At 40.7% G+C, this 20,381-nt stretch overlaps 1 protein-coding gene across 5 annotated transcripts in view; it reads right to left on the minus strand.

The window, feature by feature from the left end:
* Nucleotides 1-20,381, minus strand: part of ITGAM (integrin subunit alpha M) — a 38,059-nt gene that overhangs the window by 4,661 nt on the left and 13,017 nt on the right. For all 5 annotated transcript variants that reach the window (XR_011494182.1, XR_011494181.1, XM_014842335.3 and 2 more), the window contains 12 exons: nt 12,811-12,940; nt 12,384-12,526; nt 5,812-5,952; nt 5,509-5,718; nt 3,789-3,919; nt 3,531-3,694; nt 1,689-1,843; nt 1,461-1,592; nt 1,211-1,284; nt 841-982; nt 641-745; nt 16-95 (listed from right to left, as the gene is read on the minus strand). Coding sequence is in view for 3 of the 5 variants with exons in the window: in XM_014842335.3 (XP_014697821.3) it covers nt 16-95; nt 641-745; nt 841-982; nt 1,211-1,284; nt 1,461-1,592; nt 1,689-1,843; nt 3,531-3,694; nt 3,789-3,919; nt 5,509-5,718; nt 5,812-5,952; nt 12,384-12,526; nt 12,811-12,940 (1,607 nt within the window). In the remaining 2 variants the exon portion in view is untranslated. The remainder of the gene's footprint in view (nt 1-15; nt 96-640; nt 746-840; nt 983-1,210; nt 1,285-1,460; nt 1,593-1,688; nt 1,844-3,530; nt 3,695-3,788; nt 3,920-5,508; nt 5,719-5,811; nt 5,953-12,383; nt 12,527-12,810; nt 12,941-20,381) is intronic.

The raw sequence follows: 20,381 nt of genomic DNA on the forward strand, positions 1-20,381 counted from the left end.
CCAGGCACAGCGCACCTGGTCACCTTGGCCTTGAGGAGTAATCTGTTTCCAAATGAAGCAGTAGAGTTCATGACAAATGTGATATTAAAGGTGACCTGGAGATGGAGAAAGGACAAGAATGGGAGAGAAAAAAAAACCCAAATGTCTATCAGTTCAAGAACGGATATTAAAATACAGTGCATCCATACAACAGAATATCACTCAGCAGTAAAAAGGAATGAAGTACTGAAACGTGCTGCAACATGGATGATCCTTGAAAACATTATGCTAAGTGAAAGAATCACAAAGGACCAACTACTATATGATTCCATTTATATGAAATGTCCAGAATGGGCAAATCTAGAGACAGAAAGTGGTTGCCTAGGGCTGAGAGAGATGGGAGGACTGGGGCTGATGGTTAAGGGGAGCAGTGTCTTTTCTTGGGGTATTAAAATGTTCTAAACTTGACCATGGTGATGGATGCACAACCCTGTGAACATACTAAAAGCCACTGAATTGTACACTTTAAATGGTGAATTGTGTGGTACCTGAATTATATCTCAACAAAGCTGTTTTTCAAAAAAGGAAACTTTACTTTGAAAAAAGGAGAAGAGAAGAATTCAGAAGACCAAGGAGAGGAGGCGAGAAGCAGCAGCCTGACCTCAGAGTTCTCTGGGAAGATGGGCCGGCTTATGTCGCAGGTGCAGCTCTTCAAGGCTCCAGACTCTTCAGTGGAGTTACAGTCATGGCACTGTGAGTACCGCTCCTGGAGAAGAAGGGAGGCAGAGGGGATGATGTCAACTAGCAGCCACGGGGACGGGGAAAGCAAGGTCAAACAGAGCCTAAGAAGCATTTGGCTACCTGGTCCCTTGACACCATCCGATAGGACAAGCCAGGCGGGTAGAAGAAGGTGACCTGAGTGTTGTACGAGTCCTCGCCCTGGTTTTTCACAGTCACTGTCACATTGAATTCCCGGGGACCGCCCACCACCAGAGTGTTCAGGCTGTAGGAGGAACAAGACAGGTCATGAGGTGCTGAGGGCTTCACTGTGGCAAGTCTGCTCTGGTGAGAAGGAGGTGAGGACACCTGGACAGAGAAGACAATGGCTGGGGCAGCTACACAAATACCTCTGAAGCAGCTGTTCTGTGCCGGCTCTCTTGAGAGCCAGGAGAAGAACAGAGCACCATGCGGTGGTGTGGGTTTGGGGGAAGCAATGAAAAAAGAAACTCACCTCATAAAACTCAAGGTTATGCTGAGGTCATCCTGGCAGATGCCATCACTGCCACAATTCTTCTCAAAGGGAAACTGCAAAAAATAGAATACGATAAAATGAAAGGAAAGGAAATAATGAAATGATGTGAAATGAAACAACAAAATAGAACATTGAAATAAAATTATGAGAAATGAAATAAAATGAGCTTCAACAATCTTGGCCTCTGGTCCTTTCCATGCCCCTGCAGGACCGCAACTCCAGGACTCACCAAGGCTGTGAAGAGTCTCTGAGCATCCAGAGCCAGCACTGGCCGGAGGTTCCCAAAAGAGGACGAGGGCTTCCCCACCAGAGAGAAGTTGAGCCGCAGGGTGATGGGGGCCACTGAATCCTTTATACATTCCTGAGAGATAGGGAGGATTTGGGGGTCTGCCCTCCTCATCTCCCCAAGCCCACCCCATGCTTAGAAGACCCAGGGGTGTGGTCACTGCCTGCTCACCGGTAACAGTAGCTTCAGAGTCTTACATTCCTGATTCAGCCCCAAGTTCTGTATCTGTCTGCATGTGCTGTTCTTTGTCTCATCAAAGACGGCCCGGCGTAGTAAGCGATTTGGGTCCAGAGCCAGGTCATATGTGACGATGCTCTGGATCTCTCCTGAAGGGGCAGGGCAGCATGGTGGTGAGGAGCCCAGCTTTGGAGTCAAATGGACAGGAGTTTGAGGCCCAGCTACTCTGCTTCCTAGCTGTACGACTTTTGGCATGTTATCTGACCTCTTTGAGTCTCAATTCCTTATTTTTAAATTGAAGATAATAACTGTTCCTTCCCAGTGGTGAAAATGAAATGAAACAGTGCCTATGAAGCATTTAGCATAGTGCCTGCCACATAGTAAGAGCTCAAGAAATAAATCGTAGTTATTCTGTTACATATTAGAAAATTAAGTATAATTAAGTGTATAAAATTAAGCATATGGTGCAAAGTAAACTGTTGTGTACACTGGTATAATATGCTGTAGTATGGTTTGGTTTCCTTTATATTTATCCTGCTTTGATTTGGTCGAGAGCCTTGATATCTTTCATCAGTTTTGGAAAATTCTTTACCACTATTTATTTAACTGTTGCTTCTTTCTAATTCTCTCTCTCTCTTCATTTTGGAATTCCAATTACATGGTTATAGCTCTTTCACCATATCCCATACGTTTCTTGTGATATTTTTCCTGTATTTTTCATCCTTTTTTCTCTCTGTGAGTTTATCTGGCTACTTTCAATTGCTTCACTTTCCGGTTCCCTAATTCTCTGTTCTGCTTCTAAACTGCTATTAAATCTATCTATTGAATTCTTAATTTCATTCAGTGTAGTTTTCAGTGCTAGAGTTTCCATTTGACTCTACTTTATGAATTCCAGGTCTTGTCTGAAGTTCTCCATTATTTCCTCTTTTTTTCTTGAAGCTATTAATTATAGTTCTTTTTAAAATTCCTGTCTGATAACTCTCATTTCCAAATCACCTATGGGTCTAATTCTATTGTCTATTGTTTTCTTTGTTGCTGGTCTCAATGGACATTGTCAAATGGAAAGACCAAGGTGTTTATCAAAACTCTCCTCAAATCTCTGTTTCCCCAGCACTGGGAAGCTGCTGAATTTCTGCTCAGCTCTTTCACTCTCCAGTTGCTGTCTTCTACTGACTTTCTTGGAGTATTGCTCTGGAAATGCAGCACTTAGGAGTCAGCCAATGACTTGAGAGGAATTTCTACGTAGATTTTGGGGCACCTTCTCTGCAACTGTCTATTCTCCAAGACTTTGCTTTCAATTTCTAGTCATGCTGGCTGCCCCAAACTCTAACTGCTGTCTCCTCAGCCCAGTAAGATTACTGCTAGAAACCTAATTTTCCCCCACACCCTGTTTCTCTCTAGGACCACCATTACTATTCCCACACCCCAATCACAATGCCACTCTTTAAGAACATAGACAAGGGAGGAAGTCAGGTTAGTTGTAATGAAATGCATGTCTGAATGCTTTGTGTTTAGCTTCATCAACTCAACCACCCCTTTAAATGAGTTCTTCTCAGTTAAAAAAAAAATCCTGGTTAGTTCACAGGTGTGGAGCCCCTGGTTCTCTGGAGACCTGAGAAAGTCAGGGGGTGCCACATGCTCACTTCCTTGCTGGAGTTTGCTGGGCCTCCCCACCCAGCAGGGGAATCTCCTGCTCACTCCAGCCAAACTTGGAGAAGGCTGTCAGAGCTTGTGAGAACTTTGCTCTGTACTGCCAGAAGGCTGGGAAGACTGGGCTGGGCCACCCATCAACATCTGCAGTCATTTAACCTCTTGAGACTTACCCACAAGCCTCACCTTCTCTCAGCCGGTCCGGTGTGCTCTTGCGGACTCGGAGGCAGACTCTGACCTCCCCAGCAGTCTGGTTTCTCACAACCTGATTACGACAATCAAATATATTCCTTGCCACTTCCCCTGGTGTGAACGCCATGGTCACCTCAACTCTCAGCACTGGCTGGGACCTATAGGGACACCAGAGGGCCATCAGGGACCTTCAGATGGCAAAGCCGCTCCTTGAAGGGAAGGTATCTGGTGTGCTCCAAAGGAGGTTCTCACCTGAGCAGCAGCACACGCCCCTGGGCCCCTACAGCCAGGTCCACAAGTCCGTCCATTGTAAGGTCCCGGCCCCCGCTCAATGACTGACCAAAATACTGGAGCCTGGGCAAGAGCTGGGAGCCTGCAATCCGCTAAGGGTAGAAAAGAAGAAGGGAGAAAGGGAATGGAAAAGAATAGGGAAGTGTGTAACTCAGTCATCCAGGGTGACCCAAAGAGACGTTCTCTGGGCTCAAGTCAAGTCTCATCTCCCACAGCTTCTCATGGAATTAGGGCAACTATTCTGCTGTGGACCACGGCTTCGAGATGACACCCAAAGTTTCCATTAATTACCTGAGTTTCCCAGGGAAAACAAAAAGTTTTACAGGAAAGAAGTGACATAGTGTCCACTCTGACTCAGCTGAATTCATTTACATGATCAGGATAATGCAAATATCGAATACTGATCTAACCAAAATTATCATGTAAATATAAGGAGTGGGGGTTAGGGTGGAAGGTACGTGAATATGTGGCAAGAGGGGTCTGAGAGAGAGCGCAGTCCTCACCCCCCGTGGTGGGAAGTCAACACTAAAACAAAAATCAAGGAGCAGCAAATACTCCTGTCATTGGGCAGTACGGAGAACCAGTGAAAGTGGATTCCCCAAGAGAAGGGGGCATGAAAAGGAAACCCGGTGTGGGAGGGAAATTGTTGTTTTTCCTAAGGAGCCTTTAAGAACTAGTTTGACTCTTTAATCTATGTGCAAGAGTAACACTGAAAGAATAACAACCCAATAATAAATTAAAAAGAAATTTTAAAAGTGATTTTGCCATGCACTTATGCCGCTGATGTGTACACTTAAAAATTGGCTAAGATGGTAAATTTTATGTCATGTATATTTTGCCACAATTTTTTAAGTGACATTATCAACTGAAAGGAACGCTGAGGAAGCCTGGGGTCCTGGAAATGTGCTGTATCTTAATGTGAGTGGTGATTACTCAGGTTCACAGATATGTGAAAATTAATCACTTAAGATTTGTGTGTTTACTGTATGTACATCATACCTCAAATTTTTTAGAGAAAAATTTATTGTATCCTGTTGGGAGGAAGCTTTGTTTTGAAATTATGTATAATGTGGTAGTTGGGAGATCCATAGCTTGTTTGCTTCTCCAAACGCTGACCACCTCCAGCCCTAATCGCAGGGAAAAAACAAGCAAAAAATGCAAACAGTAGAACAATAGGATACCATGATCCTTTTTGCATTTGTTTTTAATTCCAAAGTCTGTGGTATGCGCGCGCGCGCGCGTGCGTGCGTGCGTGCGTGCGTAAGCATAGACACCCCTGGTAGAGTGACCAACCATAGGAGTTTCCTGGGATTCGACTTTCAATGCTAAAACCAGGACACATCTGGGCAAACCAGGAGTCTTGGTCACCCTACCAAGACTGAGATTCAGAAGAAAGGAAAGCCTATATCCCAACACTTCCAGCTTGCCATTTACCACCTCTGAGTCCTCATCTCCTAGCGGTAAAGCGGGGGTGATGATGCCCCGTGCACCTCCTATAGTTATGGTAAAAATTAATCTAGAATTGAGGATTCTTTGAGGTTTCTGTGAAGTGTGTGATTATTTTTGAAGGTTCTAAAAAGGAGTACTGGGAGAACTGATCTGGCAGCTGTGGGAATGTTGAGTTAGAAGGCAAAGAGCAGCAGAGGCCACTGTTGTGATGGGGACAGTGACCGAGCCTCACCTGGCTGTGGGAGGGGCTGATGCCCAGTCCTGAGGTTCCATGAAATAGGTAGACAGCACCCTGGTTCTCCTGCTCTCCGGGGGCCCCGATGGCCACGTCCATCAGCTTGTCCCCATTCACATCCCCGAGTATTGTCAGGGCTGCCCCAAAGCCGCCCCAGGGGTGGCCCTGCTCCCCGCGGAGAACAGACTTACACTGCCACTTAGCCCTCTGCAGCACAAAAACAGTGTGAGGCCCCAACCCAGGCAACCCCTCCACCCCACACCCAGGCCACACCCAGCCCAGGTCTCATCAGCCACTCACCCCCCGGGGCAAGGGGCACACAGACACCTGGCCCCCCCGGGTCTGCTCATAGTAATGGGGAGCCCCGATGAGGACCAGGTCAGAGCTGCCATCTCTGTCCACATCCACAGAGCACAGGGAGGCCCCAAAGTAGGAGCCAATCTGAAAGAGAAGAGACCAAGATTACATACCTCTTCCCACCTAAAGCAGAGTGCGGGGGCTTTCTTTTTATGAAGAAAAATTATGCCTGCTGGGGAAAGCCCTTTGAAGTAGGTGTGACCCTTTATATGATTCACGATAAATTCTCATTTGAATGTGCTGCCAGCTAAAGGAGCATATTATAGAGTTGATAGGCAGTGGGTGAGGATTTACCCCAAATGGTGCTACAGGGAGATGACTGAGATAGCAAAGAAGTTGGCTTGGAAAACAGAGATAGAAAAGCCTGGAAAAGCAGGCAGGGTAGCTTTTCAATATATCGGAAGTCTTTAGAGGGGTACAAAAGTTGGTAGCCTGGCTAATAAGGAATCAACTGGCTTGGATTAAAACTAACTACTGCTACAGAAATTTTTTTGTGTGAGATTGAGAAAAAATATCTACGTTTTAACAAGATTTTTTAAGTACGTTCAAAGTGAAAATAAAGAATTCATCCATAGGATTCATCCATTTAATCATTCATTCATTCATTCATTTATTCATTCATTCAGCAAATAAGGGCTTGCTATTTGCTGAGCAGGAGGCTGGGTATTGGAGACACAGTGCCTTCTGGGGCTCTCAGCACAGCAGGGTGGAGTGCAGGGGAATAGCAACAGATGAACAGGGAGATGCTCATAGCAGTCTCAAACTGGGGCAAGTTCTAGGAAGGAAGAGTGCAGGGGACAGCAAGACATAACTCACTGCAACCTGATTTCTGCCCACACACCAGTGAGGGAGGCCTCACTGATAGCCCAATAAAGACATTTAAGTTTCATCCTAAAGTCAATAGGATTTTTTTTGTTTTTAGGTTAGGTTTATTGGAATATAATTTACATACAATAAAATTCAGCCTTTTTAGTGTTCAGTTTCATGAGTTTTGATAAACACATAAGCTCATGTAACCATCACTTCACGTAACCACCATTTCATCAGTGAAAATACAGAACAGTTTCATTTCCCCCAAAATATTCCCTCCTGCCCCGCCGTAGTCAACCTCTTTCCTCTCTTACCAGCCCCCTACAACCACCCATTTGTTTTCTGTCCCTATAGTTTTGCCTTCTCCAGACTATTACATAAATGGACTTATATAGTGCGTAGCCTTTCAGGTCTGGCTTCTGTTACCTAGAATAACACATTTAAGATTCACCCATCTTGTTGTGTGTATCAGTAATCCATTCCACTTTATTTCTAATTAGTATTCCATTGTATGGATGCACCATAGTTTGTTTATCCCTCCCCAAGTTGGGGGACATTGGGTTGTTTCTAGTTTTTGGCGATTATGAACAGAGCCATTAGAAACATTCACATACAAGTTTTCACGTGAACATCTGTTTTCATTTTTCCTAGGTAAGTATCTAGGAGTGGGATTGCTGGTATGGTAACTGCATGTTAAACTTTTAAGATGTTGACAAACTTTTCCAAAGTAGGCATGCCATTTTCCATTCCTACAGCAATGCATGAGAGTTTTAGTTGCTACTCCCCCCGGCCAGTTCTTGATATTGTCAGTTTATTTCCCTTTTTATGTTAACCATTCTAATAGGTGTGCAGTACTATCTCATTGTGGTTTTAATTTGCATTTCCCTAATGATCAATGACACGGAACATGTTGATGAACTATCTGTTCAAATATTTTGCTTATTTTTCAACTGGATTGTTTGATTTCTTATTGCTGAGTTTTGAGAGTCCTTTATATATTCTGGATATAAGTCCTTAGTCAGATATGTAATAAAAAAAAAAAGAAGGAAAATTTGCAAATATTTTCTCCCAGTCTGCAATGTATCTTTTCATTCTCTTAATAGTCTCTTTCACAGAGCAAAACTTTCCATTTTGATGAAGTCTTATAAATTTTTCCTTTATGGATCTTGGTATGAAATATGGGTAGGGGCTTTTGGTTTGGTTTTGATTTTTTTTACCAAGGATGTCCAATTGTTCCAGCACCATTGAACACTCTATAGAATTGTCTTTGTGCCTTTATTGAAAATCAATTGACTATATATGTGTTAGTCTATTTCAGGCCTATTCTGTCCCACTGATCTTCATGTCTATCCTTCTGCCAATGCCTTACTGTCCTGATTACTGTAACTGGCGCCCCCAAAGCGGAGCATGAGAACTTAACCACTACACCACTAGGTCAGCCCCTCTCTGTTTATTTAGGTCTTTGATTTCTCTCATTAGTGTTTTGTAGTTTTCAACATTCAGATACTGTAAACATTTTGTTAGATTTATACCTCAGTATTCCATGGTCTTAGGTGCTATTGTAAATCGTACTGCTTTTTTATTTAAATTTCCAAATGTTCATTATTAGTATAGAAATACAACTGATGGGGCCGGGGTTTGGAGGTTCAGATCCTGGGTGCAGACTTACACACCACTCATTAAGCATGCTGTGGCAGCGTCCCACATATAAAATAGAGGAAGATTGGCACAGATGTTAGCTCAGGGCCAATCTTCCTCAAGCAAAAAGAATAAGATTGGCACAGATGTTAGCTCAGGGCCAATGTTCCTCACCAAAAAAAAGAAATACAATTCATTTTTACATGTTGATCTTGTATTTTGAGAACTTACTGAAACAACTCATTAGTTATAGTAGCTTTTTTGTAGATTCTTTGGGCTTTTCCATGCAAACAATCATGTCATCTGCAAATAAAGACAGTTTTATTTTTTCCTTTCTACTCTGTAAGCTTTTTTTTCCCTTGCCTTATTGCACTGACTACGTCTTCCAGTATGATGTTGAATAGAAATGGTGAAAGTGGATATTCTTGCCTTGTTTACAATTTTAGGAGAAAAGCGTTCTCTTTTACTTTTAAGTATTATGCCAGCTGTAGATATTTTTGTAAATACTCTTTCTCAGGTTGAGGAAGTTCTCTTTAGTCTCCAGTTTGCTGAGAACTAAACATCATGAAAGGATGTATTTTGTCAAATTCTTTTTCTGTATCTTTTTCTCTATTAAGATTATTATGTTTTTTCTTCTCTAGTCTGCTCTTATGATGCATTATGTTGATCATTTTTTCAGAATGTCTTTTTTAAATTGAGATAAAATTTACATAACATAAAATTCACCACTTTTAAGTATAAAATTTAGTGGATTGGCACCTGAGCTAACATCTGTTGCCAATCTTCTTCTTTTTTTTTTTTTCCTTCTTCTCCCCAAAGCACCCCTCCCCCTGGTACATAGTTGTATATTCTGGTTGTGAGTGCCCCTGGTTGTGCCATGTGGGACGCCGCCTCACAAGACCCGAGAAGTGGTGCCATGTCTGCGCCCAGGATCCAAACCGGGGAAACCCTGGCCTGCTGAAATGGAGCCCGTGAACTTAACCACCCAGCCACAGGGCCAGCGCCAAAAACTTTAGTGGTTTTTGGTATATCCACAATGCTGTGTAACCATTACCGCTAATTCTAGAACATTTCCATCACCCCAGAAAGAAATCCTGTATCTGTCAGCAGTCACACTCAGTTCTCCCCCTCCCTCTATCCCTTGACAACCACTAATCTACTTTCTGATCTATGGATTTGTCTAGTCTAGACATTTCAGATAAATGGAATCATACAATATGTGGCCTTTTGTGACTGGCTCTTTTCACTGAGCATAAAGTTTTCAAGGTTTATCCATGTTGTAGCACGTATCAACACTTCATTCTTTTTACAGTTAAATAGTATTCGATTGTATGGATAAGCCACATTTTGTTTATCTATTCATAAGTTGAGGGACATTTAGGTTCTTTCCACCTTTTGACTATTACGAATAATGCTGCTATGAACATTCATGCGTAAGTTTTTGTTTGAATACTTATTTTCATTTTGCAAGAGGGTATACACTTAGGAGTGGAATTTCTGGATCACATGGTAAACCCATATTTAACTTTTTGAGGAACAGCCAAATTGTGTTCCCAAAAAGTTGTATTATTTTACATTTCCACCAGCAATGTATGAGGGTTCCAATTTCTCCATATTCTTACCAACATTTTTTTCTTTTTTTTTACACAGCCATTGTAGCGGTATCTCTATTGTGGTTTTGATTTGCACTTTCCTAATGACTATTAATGTTAAACATCTTTTCATCTGCCTATTAGCCATTTGTATATCTTTTCTGGAGAAATGTCTATTCAAATCCTTTGCCCATTTTTAAATTAGGTTATTTGTCTTTTTATTGTTGAGATGTAAGAGTTCTTTATATATTCTAACTACTAGACCTTTATCAGATATATGATTTGTAAATAATTTCTCCCATTCTTTTAATTTTCTTGATAGTATCTTTTGACACTCAAAAGTTTTTAATCTGATGAAGCCCAATTTATCTATTTTTTTCTTTAGTGGCTTGTGCTTGTGGGGCCATGTCTAAAAAATCGTTGCCAAATCTAAGGTGACAAAAATTCACCTGTGATTCCTTCTAAGGTGTTTCTAGTTTTAGTTCTTACATTTAGGTCTTTGATTCACTTTGAGTTAATTTTTGTATATCATGAGGTAGGGGTCCAAATTTATTCTTTTGCATGTGGATATCGAGTTGTCCCAGCATCATCTGTTGAAAAGAGTATTTTTCCCCATTGAATAAACATGGTACCCTTGTTGAAAATCAATTAACCATAGATGTATGGGTTTATTTCTGGACTGTCAGTTCTATTTCATTGATCTATAGGCATATCCTCAAGCTGGTGCCACACTGTCTTAATTACCATCACTTTGTAGTAAGCTTTGAAATTGGGAAGTGTGAGTCCTCCAACTTCATTCTTGTTTTTCCAGGTTTTTCTGGATCCCCTGCATTTGCATATGAATTTTAGAATCAGCTTGTCTTATTTCTGCAACATTGTTGAACAAGCTTATTCCTGGAGTAAACCACACTTGGTGGTAATGTATTATCATTTTTATAGACTGCCGAATTCAATTTGCTAATATTTTGTTGAGGATTTTTAATTGGATATTGGTTTGTAGTCAACAAAGAGTCTTAAACTGAAGACCGATACAAACAGCTTCTCATTTAGAAAGTTTACCGTCCTCTGTGGATTAGAGGGAGGTAACAGGGGACTTTGGGAGATCAATAAGGAGGCTACAGCTAGACTCACAGGAAAGATGATGATGTCCTGGACTAGGCTGAGGGCAGTAAAATGGAAGGAGTGGATAGATCTGAGATGAATCTGTTCCCACCCTTCTACCCAGAGTCTTCTTCCACCCCTCCACCCACAGCGCCCCGCCGCCCACCTCCATACACACACACTCTGAACTCCATCTCATGCTTTCTCCTTCATCTGGCCCTTTTATTTCCCCCATTCCGCACTTCTTTAATTCTTCTACCTTAACTGTCTCTTCTTCCAGGAAGCCTTCCTTAGTGCCCTTCTGTGGGTGCCCCTCTCATTTGCTCTCATAACACTTATACTGTCCCAGTTTAAGTATTTATCACTTGTGATCGTAATTTGCATGTATGATACCTGTGTGTGATGAGGAGTTGACCCGCCAGCCTTTCCTATTTGATCCTGGACCACACATACAGAGATGTAGCATCACATTCACACTTGGCTTCTTGGAATTCTCCTACACAATGTCCCCCATCCCACCCCTTATATGTGCCAGGCACTGTTGCCATTAATGGTCAATATGTGTTGGTAAAACCTTTAGAAAGACCATATGAAGAATTTGACTATTGGCAAAGAATTATGACAAGCTGATCAGGTATCAGAGCAAAGTGGTTTCATCCACATATGGTGCATTAATTGCAGGGCAAAGAGAACCATTGATAAAAATTAAAGGAATACACACAAAACTACAGGCACAATATCATGCGTGCAGTCCCGTTTCAGGAATTTGCAAGGATGATTTTAACTAGAGTTTTGCCTTCCATACCACATAAGATGCACCACATAAGATGCAATCATATTGCTTTTGCAGGGGTAATATTCAAAATATTGAACTACTGGGACTGCTCAAGCACCAACCAGGGGCTTAGCTGGAGCAGGTCCTAGAGGTCTCCTGAGGTGCCCCACCTGACCTCATAGTTGCTGGGTCATGGAGAAGTTCAAAGAACAGTAGGGAAGGGGCCAGAGTTCATGATGGTGTGGGGAGAAGACATCTCAGGGAAGCAGCTATTCATCAATAGGTATGGAATTATTCCAATATTTTAATAACTAATATGGCTATACTGGTTATGCACTGGTCAAATATCAGCTCTGGGTACAGGTAGACTCAGAGAGAGCTCTGTACAGATCAAATGTTGTTATTTATTGTTGTTAGAAAAGTGAGGACACAATGCTCTCAGATGCAAAGCTGATCCTACGCCTCTCCATCTCAAAGCCCTCTGAAGGCTCCTTTACAAAACCCTGCTAAGCATGGCACCTGGTGATGCTCATTCTAGAATCTCTTGGCCCCCAGGTGCCTCTGGTTGTACATTCATGCTCCATATGTTCTGCACTCACCTGGCTGCCCTTGATATAAGCGTTGTTCTCCCAGGCACCAGCATTCTGTCTGAACATTGCCACCAGGCCAGTGTGCTGATATCGAGGCGCCCCCATAACGAAGTTTTGCACTTGGCGTCGCGAGACGACTTCGACAGCATAACCTGAAGATGGTGATCTAAGAGGAGAAGTGCTTTCCCTCACAGACCCTGCCCCCTCTAGCAGGCCTATCCTTCGAGTAGGGGCAATGGGGCAGCCCCATGCTGGTAGATTGGGGTAACTGGGCCCTGCACTATATTCCTCTTTGTTAACATAAGTAAAATGAAATTTTGAAATTTCTGTCTTTAAAGTTATCCCAAGGGCCTATGAAAGAGCCAATAACATCTACACTAGTTGAGTTATGCCACATCCTGACCCCATCTTAGAGTAGCCCTCCCTCTCCACTTACCCAAGTAAGCATCCTTCATGTCCGGATCTACCATGGTTAGGTTGATGAAGGTGAATTTATCCCTTGATGTATGCAGAAAGGCTCCACCAGCCCAGTCAAAGCTCCCCACAGCGCCCAGCAAAGGACCACTCTGGGAAAGAGGATAGAACAGGATTGAGCAATCTATAGCTTCAATCCCTATCAAAATTCCAATGCTATTTTTCACAGAAATAGAACAAACAATCCTAAAGTTTGTATGGAACCACAAAGGACCCCAATTAGCCAAAGCAATCTTGGGAAAGAAGAACAAAGCTGGAGGCATCAAGCATCTTAACTTCAAACTATATTACAAAGCTATAGTAAACAAAACAGTATGGTATTGGCATAAAAACAAACACATAAATCAATAGAACAGTTAGAGAACCCAGAAATAAATCTACACGTATATGATCAATAAATTTATTACAAAGGAGCCAAGAATATACAACAGGGAAAAGACTGTATCTTTAATAAATGATGTTGGGAAAACTGGAGAGCCATATGCATAAAATGAAACTGGACCACTACCTTACACCACTCACAAAAATCAATTCAAAATGGATGAAAGGCTTGACCATAATAGCTGAAACCATAAAACTCCAAGAAGAAAACATAGGTGGTAAGCTCCTTGACTTTGGTCTTGGCAAAGATTTTTTTGGATTTGACATCAAAAGAAAAAATGAATAAGTGGAACTACATCAAACTAAAAAGCTTCTGCATAGCCAACGAAACCATCAACAAAATGTAAAAGCAACCTACGGAATGGGAATAAATATTTGCAAATCATATATCTGATAAGGGGTTAATATCCAAAATATATAAACAACTCCTAAAGCTCAAGAGCAAAAAAACAAACAATGCAATTAAAAAATGGGCAGAGGATGTGAAGACATTTTTCCAAAGAAGAGATACAGATGGCCAACAGGTAAGTGAAAAGGTGCTCGACTTCAGTAATCATCAGGGAAATGCAAATCAAAACCACAATGAGACATCACCTCACACCTGTTAGAATGGCTATTATCAAAAAGACAAGAAATAACAAGTGTTGGCAAGGATATGGAGAAAAGGAAACACTTGTGCACTGTTGGTGGGAATGTAAATTGACATAGCCACTAGGGAAAATAGTACAGAGGTTCCTCAAAAAATTAAGAATAGGACTACCATATGATCCAGCAACTCCACTTCTGGGTATTTGTCCAAAGGAAGGAAAAACACTAACTTGAATATGTGCACGCCATGTTCATTGCAGCATTATTTACTATAGCCAAAACATGGAAACAACCTAAGTGCCCATCAATGGATGAATGGAAAAAGAAAATGTGATAGATAGATAGATGTATATATATGTATATATATAATCTATTGTGTGTATATATAATTTTATATAGATTTATATTTTATATGTATTTAATATATATTTATATTTTATATATATAAAATAATCTATACAATATATGAGATATATATACAATGGAATATTGTTCAAGCATAAAGAGGAAGGAAATCCTGCCATTTGCAACAACATGGATGGACTTTGAGGGCATTATGCTAAGTGAAATAGGTCAGACAGAGAAAGACAATTACCATATGATCTCACTTATATGTGGAATCTAAAACAAAAAAAAACAAGCTCATCTGTTCTCACAGAGAAAAGACTCATGGGTTGCCAGACGTGGGGTCCGGGGGTGGGTGAAATGGGTGAAAGTGATCAAAAGGTACAAACTTCCACTTATAAATAAATTTTGAGGATGTAATGTACAGCATGGTGATTATAATTAATAATACTGTATTGTATATTTGAAGGTTGCTAAGAGAGTAGATCTTAAAAGTTCCCATCACAAGAAAAGGAAATTTGTAACTATGTGTGGTGATAGATAGACTAGACTTAGTGTAATCATTTCACAATATACATATATGTTGAACAATTACGTGGTATACCTAAAGTTAGTATCATGTCATATGTCAATTATATCTCAAAAGAAAAAAAAAAAAGAACAGGAGGGGTGGAGCAAAATGGCGGGGTGAGCTGACCCGGGATTCTCTCCCCTCCCAAATACAACAAAGGATTGGAAAAACTGAATTTCAGAGAATAAATCTAATGCCAACACGTTAGAGACCTACAATACCAAGAAGGCGGAGATCATAAACCTTGCTGACGGCCTCGGAGGCACTGGAATGGGTAGGAAAGAGGTCGCTCCCTCCCCTAGAGTCTGCGATCCTGCTGCGTGTGTCCGGGAAGGAGCGGGGGAGGGGCCATGCAACCGGGGGATCGTCCAGGACTCCCGCCACGGGTACAGTGGAAACCTGTTGACGGGGGGAGGGGGGAAGCTTCCTTGCACAGGGACCTCATAAACCCAGGGCCTCGGCAGACCAGAGAACACAACTGATCTGAATCCAGATCGGTGCTGGAGAATAGCAGCCCCTCCCTCCGGGCAAAGCTACTGGGCGCCGCCATCTTGCCGGAAGCAGAGAGCTCAGAACACGTGGCTCTCGATCCCCATCTAGTGGCGACAGGCTGTAACTGCAACTGAATTCTACCACCATGCGAAAAAACTGCTCCTCTACCATCCAGCAATTTATAAAAGCCCCAGACCAGAAGGAAAACAATAAAAACATAGAATTAAGTCCTGAGGACTTGGAATTAGGTAACCTAAGTGATAATGAGTTCAGAGCAGCTATAATCAAAAAACTCAATGAGGTAGAGAGAAAGATAGAGAAAGAAGCCGAGTTCTGGAGTTACTTCACAAAAGAGAATGAAATCATAAAGAAGAACCAAACAGAATTACTTGAGATGAAAAACACAATGGACCAGATAAAACAGAATACGGATTCCCTGAATGCCCGTGTAGACACCATAGAAGAGCAAATTAACATAATTGAAGACAGACAGGCTGAATGGCTCCAGACAGAGGAAGAAAGAGAACTAAGAATTTTAAAAAATGAGGAAAATCTCAGAGAGATAGTGGATTCAATGAGGAGTAAGAACTTAAGGATCATAGGAATTCCTAAGAATGTGGAAAAGGAAAATGGAGCAGAAAGTGTGCTTAACGAAATTATTGAAGAGAATTTCCCAAATCTAGGGATTGACAGAGAAATGTGTGTAGAGGAAGCTTTCAGATCTCCTAGATTTGTCAATGTAAAAAGACCTACTGCAAGGCACATAGTAGTACAATTGGCAAGAAGGAAAGATAAAGAAAGAATACTCAGGGAAGTAAGAAAAAAGAAGAGAATAACCTATAAAGGAGCCCCTATCAGACTTTCAGCGGATTTCTCTACAGAAACCTTACGGGCTAGGAGAGAATGGAGTGACATATTCAAAGCTTTAAAAGATAAAAATCTTCAGCCAAGAATACGCTATCCAGCAAGAATTTCCTTCAGATATGAGGGAGAAATTAAATCTTTTCCAGACAAACAAAAGTTAAGGGAATTTTTAACTAAAAGCCCTCCACTACAAGAAATCCTCAAGAAGGCTCTCACACCTGAAAAGAGAAAAAAGGGAGAAAGGGGTCACAATCCACAGACTAGGGAGACCGATGGATAGAACCAGAACAGGATAGCAAATGTTCAATTATAGCATTAGGGTAAAGATAAGGAAACTACCAAAGCAAGGACGATCTTATCACTCTAACTACAAATTCATAACACGAGTTGGAATAAGAAATAAAAATAATTATTTAGGAGGGGAAGAGCAAAGGGTCTAAATAAGTATTGGCCAAGTAAGTAAGAGACCACCAGACAATAGACTATATTATACATGAGATTCTAAATACAAACTTCAGGGTAGACACTAAAATAAAATACAGAACAGAGTCACAAACCATAAATAACGAAAAAATCTAAGAAACCCAGCATAAGAAATTGCAGTACTAAATGGGTAGGCTAAAGCACACAGGAAAAGAAACACAGGAAAACAAGATAATGAGCAACAGATTGACAGCATTAAGTCCACATGCATCAATAATCACTCTCAATGTGAACGGATTGAACTCTCCAATAAAAAGACACAGAGTGGCAAAATGGATTAGAGAACAAGATCCAACAATTTGTTGCCTCCAGGAAACACACCTCAGCCCCAAGGACAAACACAGGCTCAGGGTGAAGGGGTGGAGGACAATACTTCAAGCTAATTGCAAGAAAAAAAAGGCAGGTTTTGCAATTCTTATATCAGACAAAACAGATTTCAAAATAAGACAGGTAAAGAGAGACACAGAGGGACAATATATAATGATCAAAGGGACACTTCATCAAGAAGAAATAGCGCTTATAAATATCTATGCACCCAACACAGGAGCACCAAGATTCATAAAGCAACTATTAACAGACCTAAAGGAAGATGTTAAAAACAACACAATAATAGTAGGGGACCTCAACACCCCACTCACATCAATGGACAGATCATCCAGACAGAAAATCAACAAGGAAATAGTGGAGCTAAATGAAAAACTAAAACAATTGGACTTAATAGACATATATAGATCACTTCACCCTAAAAGAGCTGAATACACATTCTTCTCAAGTGCACATGGAACATTCTCAAGGATAGACCATATGTTGGGAAACAAGGCAACCCTCTACAAATTTTAAAAAATTGAAATAATAACAAGCATCTTCTCCGATCATAATGCTATAAGGCTAGAAATTAATTACGACAAAAAAGCTGAGAAAGGCACAAAGATGTGGAGACTAAACAACACACTACTGAACAAGCAATGGATCATTGAAGAAATTAAAGAAGAAATCAAAAAATACCTGGAAACAAATGAAAATGATAGCATGCCATACCAACTCATATGGGATACAGCAAAAGCTGTATTAAGAGGAAAATTCATCGCAATACAGGCACATCTTAACAAACAAGAAAAATCCCAAATAAGCAATCTTAAACTACACCTAACTGAACTAGAGAAAAAAGAACAAATAAAGCCCAAAGTCAGCAGAAGGAGAGAAATAATAAAAATCAGAGCAGAAATAAATACTATTGAAATGAAAAAGGCAGTAGAAAGGATCAATGAAACAAAGAGCTGGTTTTTTGAGAAGATAAATAAAATTGACAAGCCCCTAGCCAGACTTACAAAGAAAAAAAGGGAGAAAGCTCAAATAAACAAAATCAGAAATGAAAAAGGAGAAATAACAACAGACTCTGCAGAAATACAACGGATTATAAGAGAATACTATGAAAAACTCTATGCCAACAGAATGGATAACCTAGAGGAAATGGATAAATTCTTGGACTCCTACAATCTCCCAAAGCTCACTCGAGAAGAAGCAGACAATTTGAACAGACCAATTACAAGGAAAGAGATTGAAACAGCAATCAAAAACATCCCAAAGAATAAAACCCCAGGACCAGATGGCTTTCCTGGGGAATTCTATCAAACTTTCAGAGAGGATTTAAGACCTATCCTTTTCAAGCTATTCCAAAAAATTAGGGAAGATGGAACACTTCCTAACACATTCTATGAGGCCAACATCACGCTGATACCAAAACCCGACAAGGACACCACGAAAAAAGAGAACTACAGGCCAATATCACTGATGAACATAGATGCAACAGTTCTAAGCAAAATTTTGGCAACCCGAATTCAGCAATTCATCAAAAGGATCATACATCATGATCAGGTGAGATTCATACTAGGGACACAGGGATGGTTCAACATCCGCAAATCAATCAACGTGATACACCACATCAACAAACTGAGGAATAAAAACCACATGATCATCTCAATAGATGCAGAGAAGGCATTTGACAAGATCCAACAGCCATTTATGATAAAAACTCTGAACAAAATGGGCATAGAAGGGAACTACCTCAACATAATAAAGGCCATATATGACAAACCCACAGCCAACATCATACTCAATGGGCAAAAACTGAACGCCATCCCCCTGAAAACAGGAATGAGACAAGGATGCCCTCTATCACCACTCTTATTCAACATAGTACTGGAGGTCCTGGCCAGAGCAATCAGGCAAGAAAAAGGAATAAAAGGAATCCAAATAGGGAGGGAAGAAGTGAAACTCTCGCTGTTTGCAGACGACATGATCTTATATATAGAAAATCCCAAAGAATCCATTGGAAAACTCTTAGAAGTAATCAACAACTACAGCAAAGTTGCAGGGTACAAAATCAATTTGCATAAATCAGTAGCATTTCTATACTCCAATAATGAACTAACAGAAAAAGAACTCAAGAACACAATACCATTCACAATCGCAACAAAAAGAATAAAATACCTTGGGGTAAATTTAACTAAGGAAGTGAAGGACCTATATAATGAAAATTACAAGGCCTTTCTGAGAGAATTGGATGACAACATAAGGAGATGGAAAGACATTCCATGTACATGGATTGGAAGAATAAACATAGTTAAAATGTCCGTTCTACCTAAAGCAGTCTACAGATTCAACGCCATCCCAATCAGAATCCCAATGACATTCTTTACAGAATTAGAACAATGAATCCTAAAATTCATATGAGGCAACAAAAGACCCCGAATTGCTAAACCAATCCTGAGAAAAAAGAACAAAACGGGAGGCATCACAATCCCTGACTTCAAAACATACTACAAAGCTACAGTAATCAAAACAGCATGGTACTGGTACAAAAACAGGTGCACAGATCAATGGAACAGAATTGAAAGCCCAGAAATAAAACCACACATCTATGGACAGCTTATCTTCGACAAAGGAGCTGAGGGCATACAATGGAGAAAAGAAAGTCTTTTCAACAAATGGTGCTGGGAAAACTGGAAAGCCACAAGTAAAAGAATGAACATTGACCATTCGTTTTCACCATTCACCAAAATAAACTCAAAATGGATCACAGACCTGAAGGTGAGACCTGAAACCATAAGGCTTCTAGAAGAAAACGTAGGCAGTACACTCTTTGACGTCAGTATTAAAAGGATATTTTCAGACACCATGCCTTCTCAGAGAAGGGAAACAATAGAAAGAATAAACAAATGGGACTTCATCAGACTAAAGAGCTTCTTCAAGGCAAATGAAAACAGGATTGAAACAGAAAAACAACCCACTAACTGGGAAAAAATATTTGCAAGTCATATATCTGACAAAGGCTTAATATCCATAATATATAAAGAACTCTCACAACTCAACAACAAAAAATCAAACAACCCAATCAAAAAAATGGGCTGGAGACATGAACAGACATTTCTCCAAAGAAGATATACGGATGGCCAATAGGCACATGAAAAGATGCTCATCATCGCTGATCATCAGGGAAATGCAAATCAAAATACACTAAGATACCACCTTAACCCATTAGAATGACAAAAATATCTAAAACTAATAGTAACAAATGTTGGAGAGGTTGTGGAGAAAAAGGAACCCTCATACACTGCTGGTGGGAATGCAAACTGGTGCAGCCACTATGGAAAACAGTATGGAGATTCCTCAAAAAATTAAAAATAGAACTACCATACAATCCAGCCATCCCACTACTGGGTATTTATCCAAAGAGCTTGAAGTCAGCAATCCCAAAAGTCCTATGTACCCCAATGTTCATTGCAGCATTATTTACAATAGCCAAGACA

This window comes from Equus asinus, chromosome 14, assembly GCF_041296235.1.
Source record: "Equus asinus isolate D_3611 breed Donkey chromosome 14, EquAss-T2T_v2, whole genome shotgun sequence".
NCBI lineage: Eukaryota > Metazoa > Chordata > Mammalia > Perissodactyla > Equidae > Equus > Equus asinus.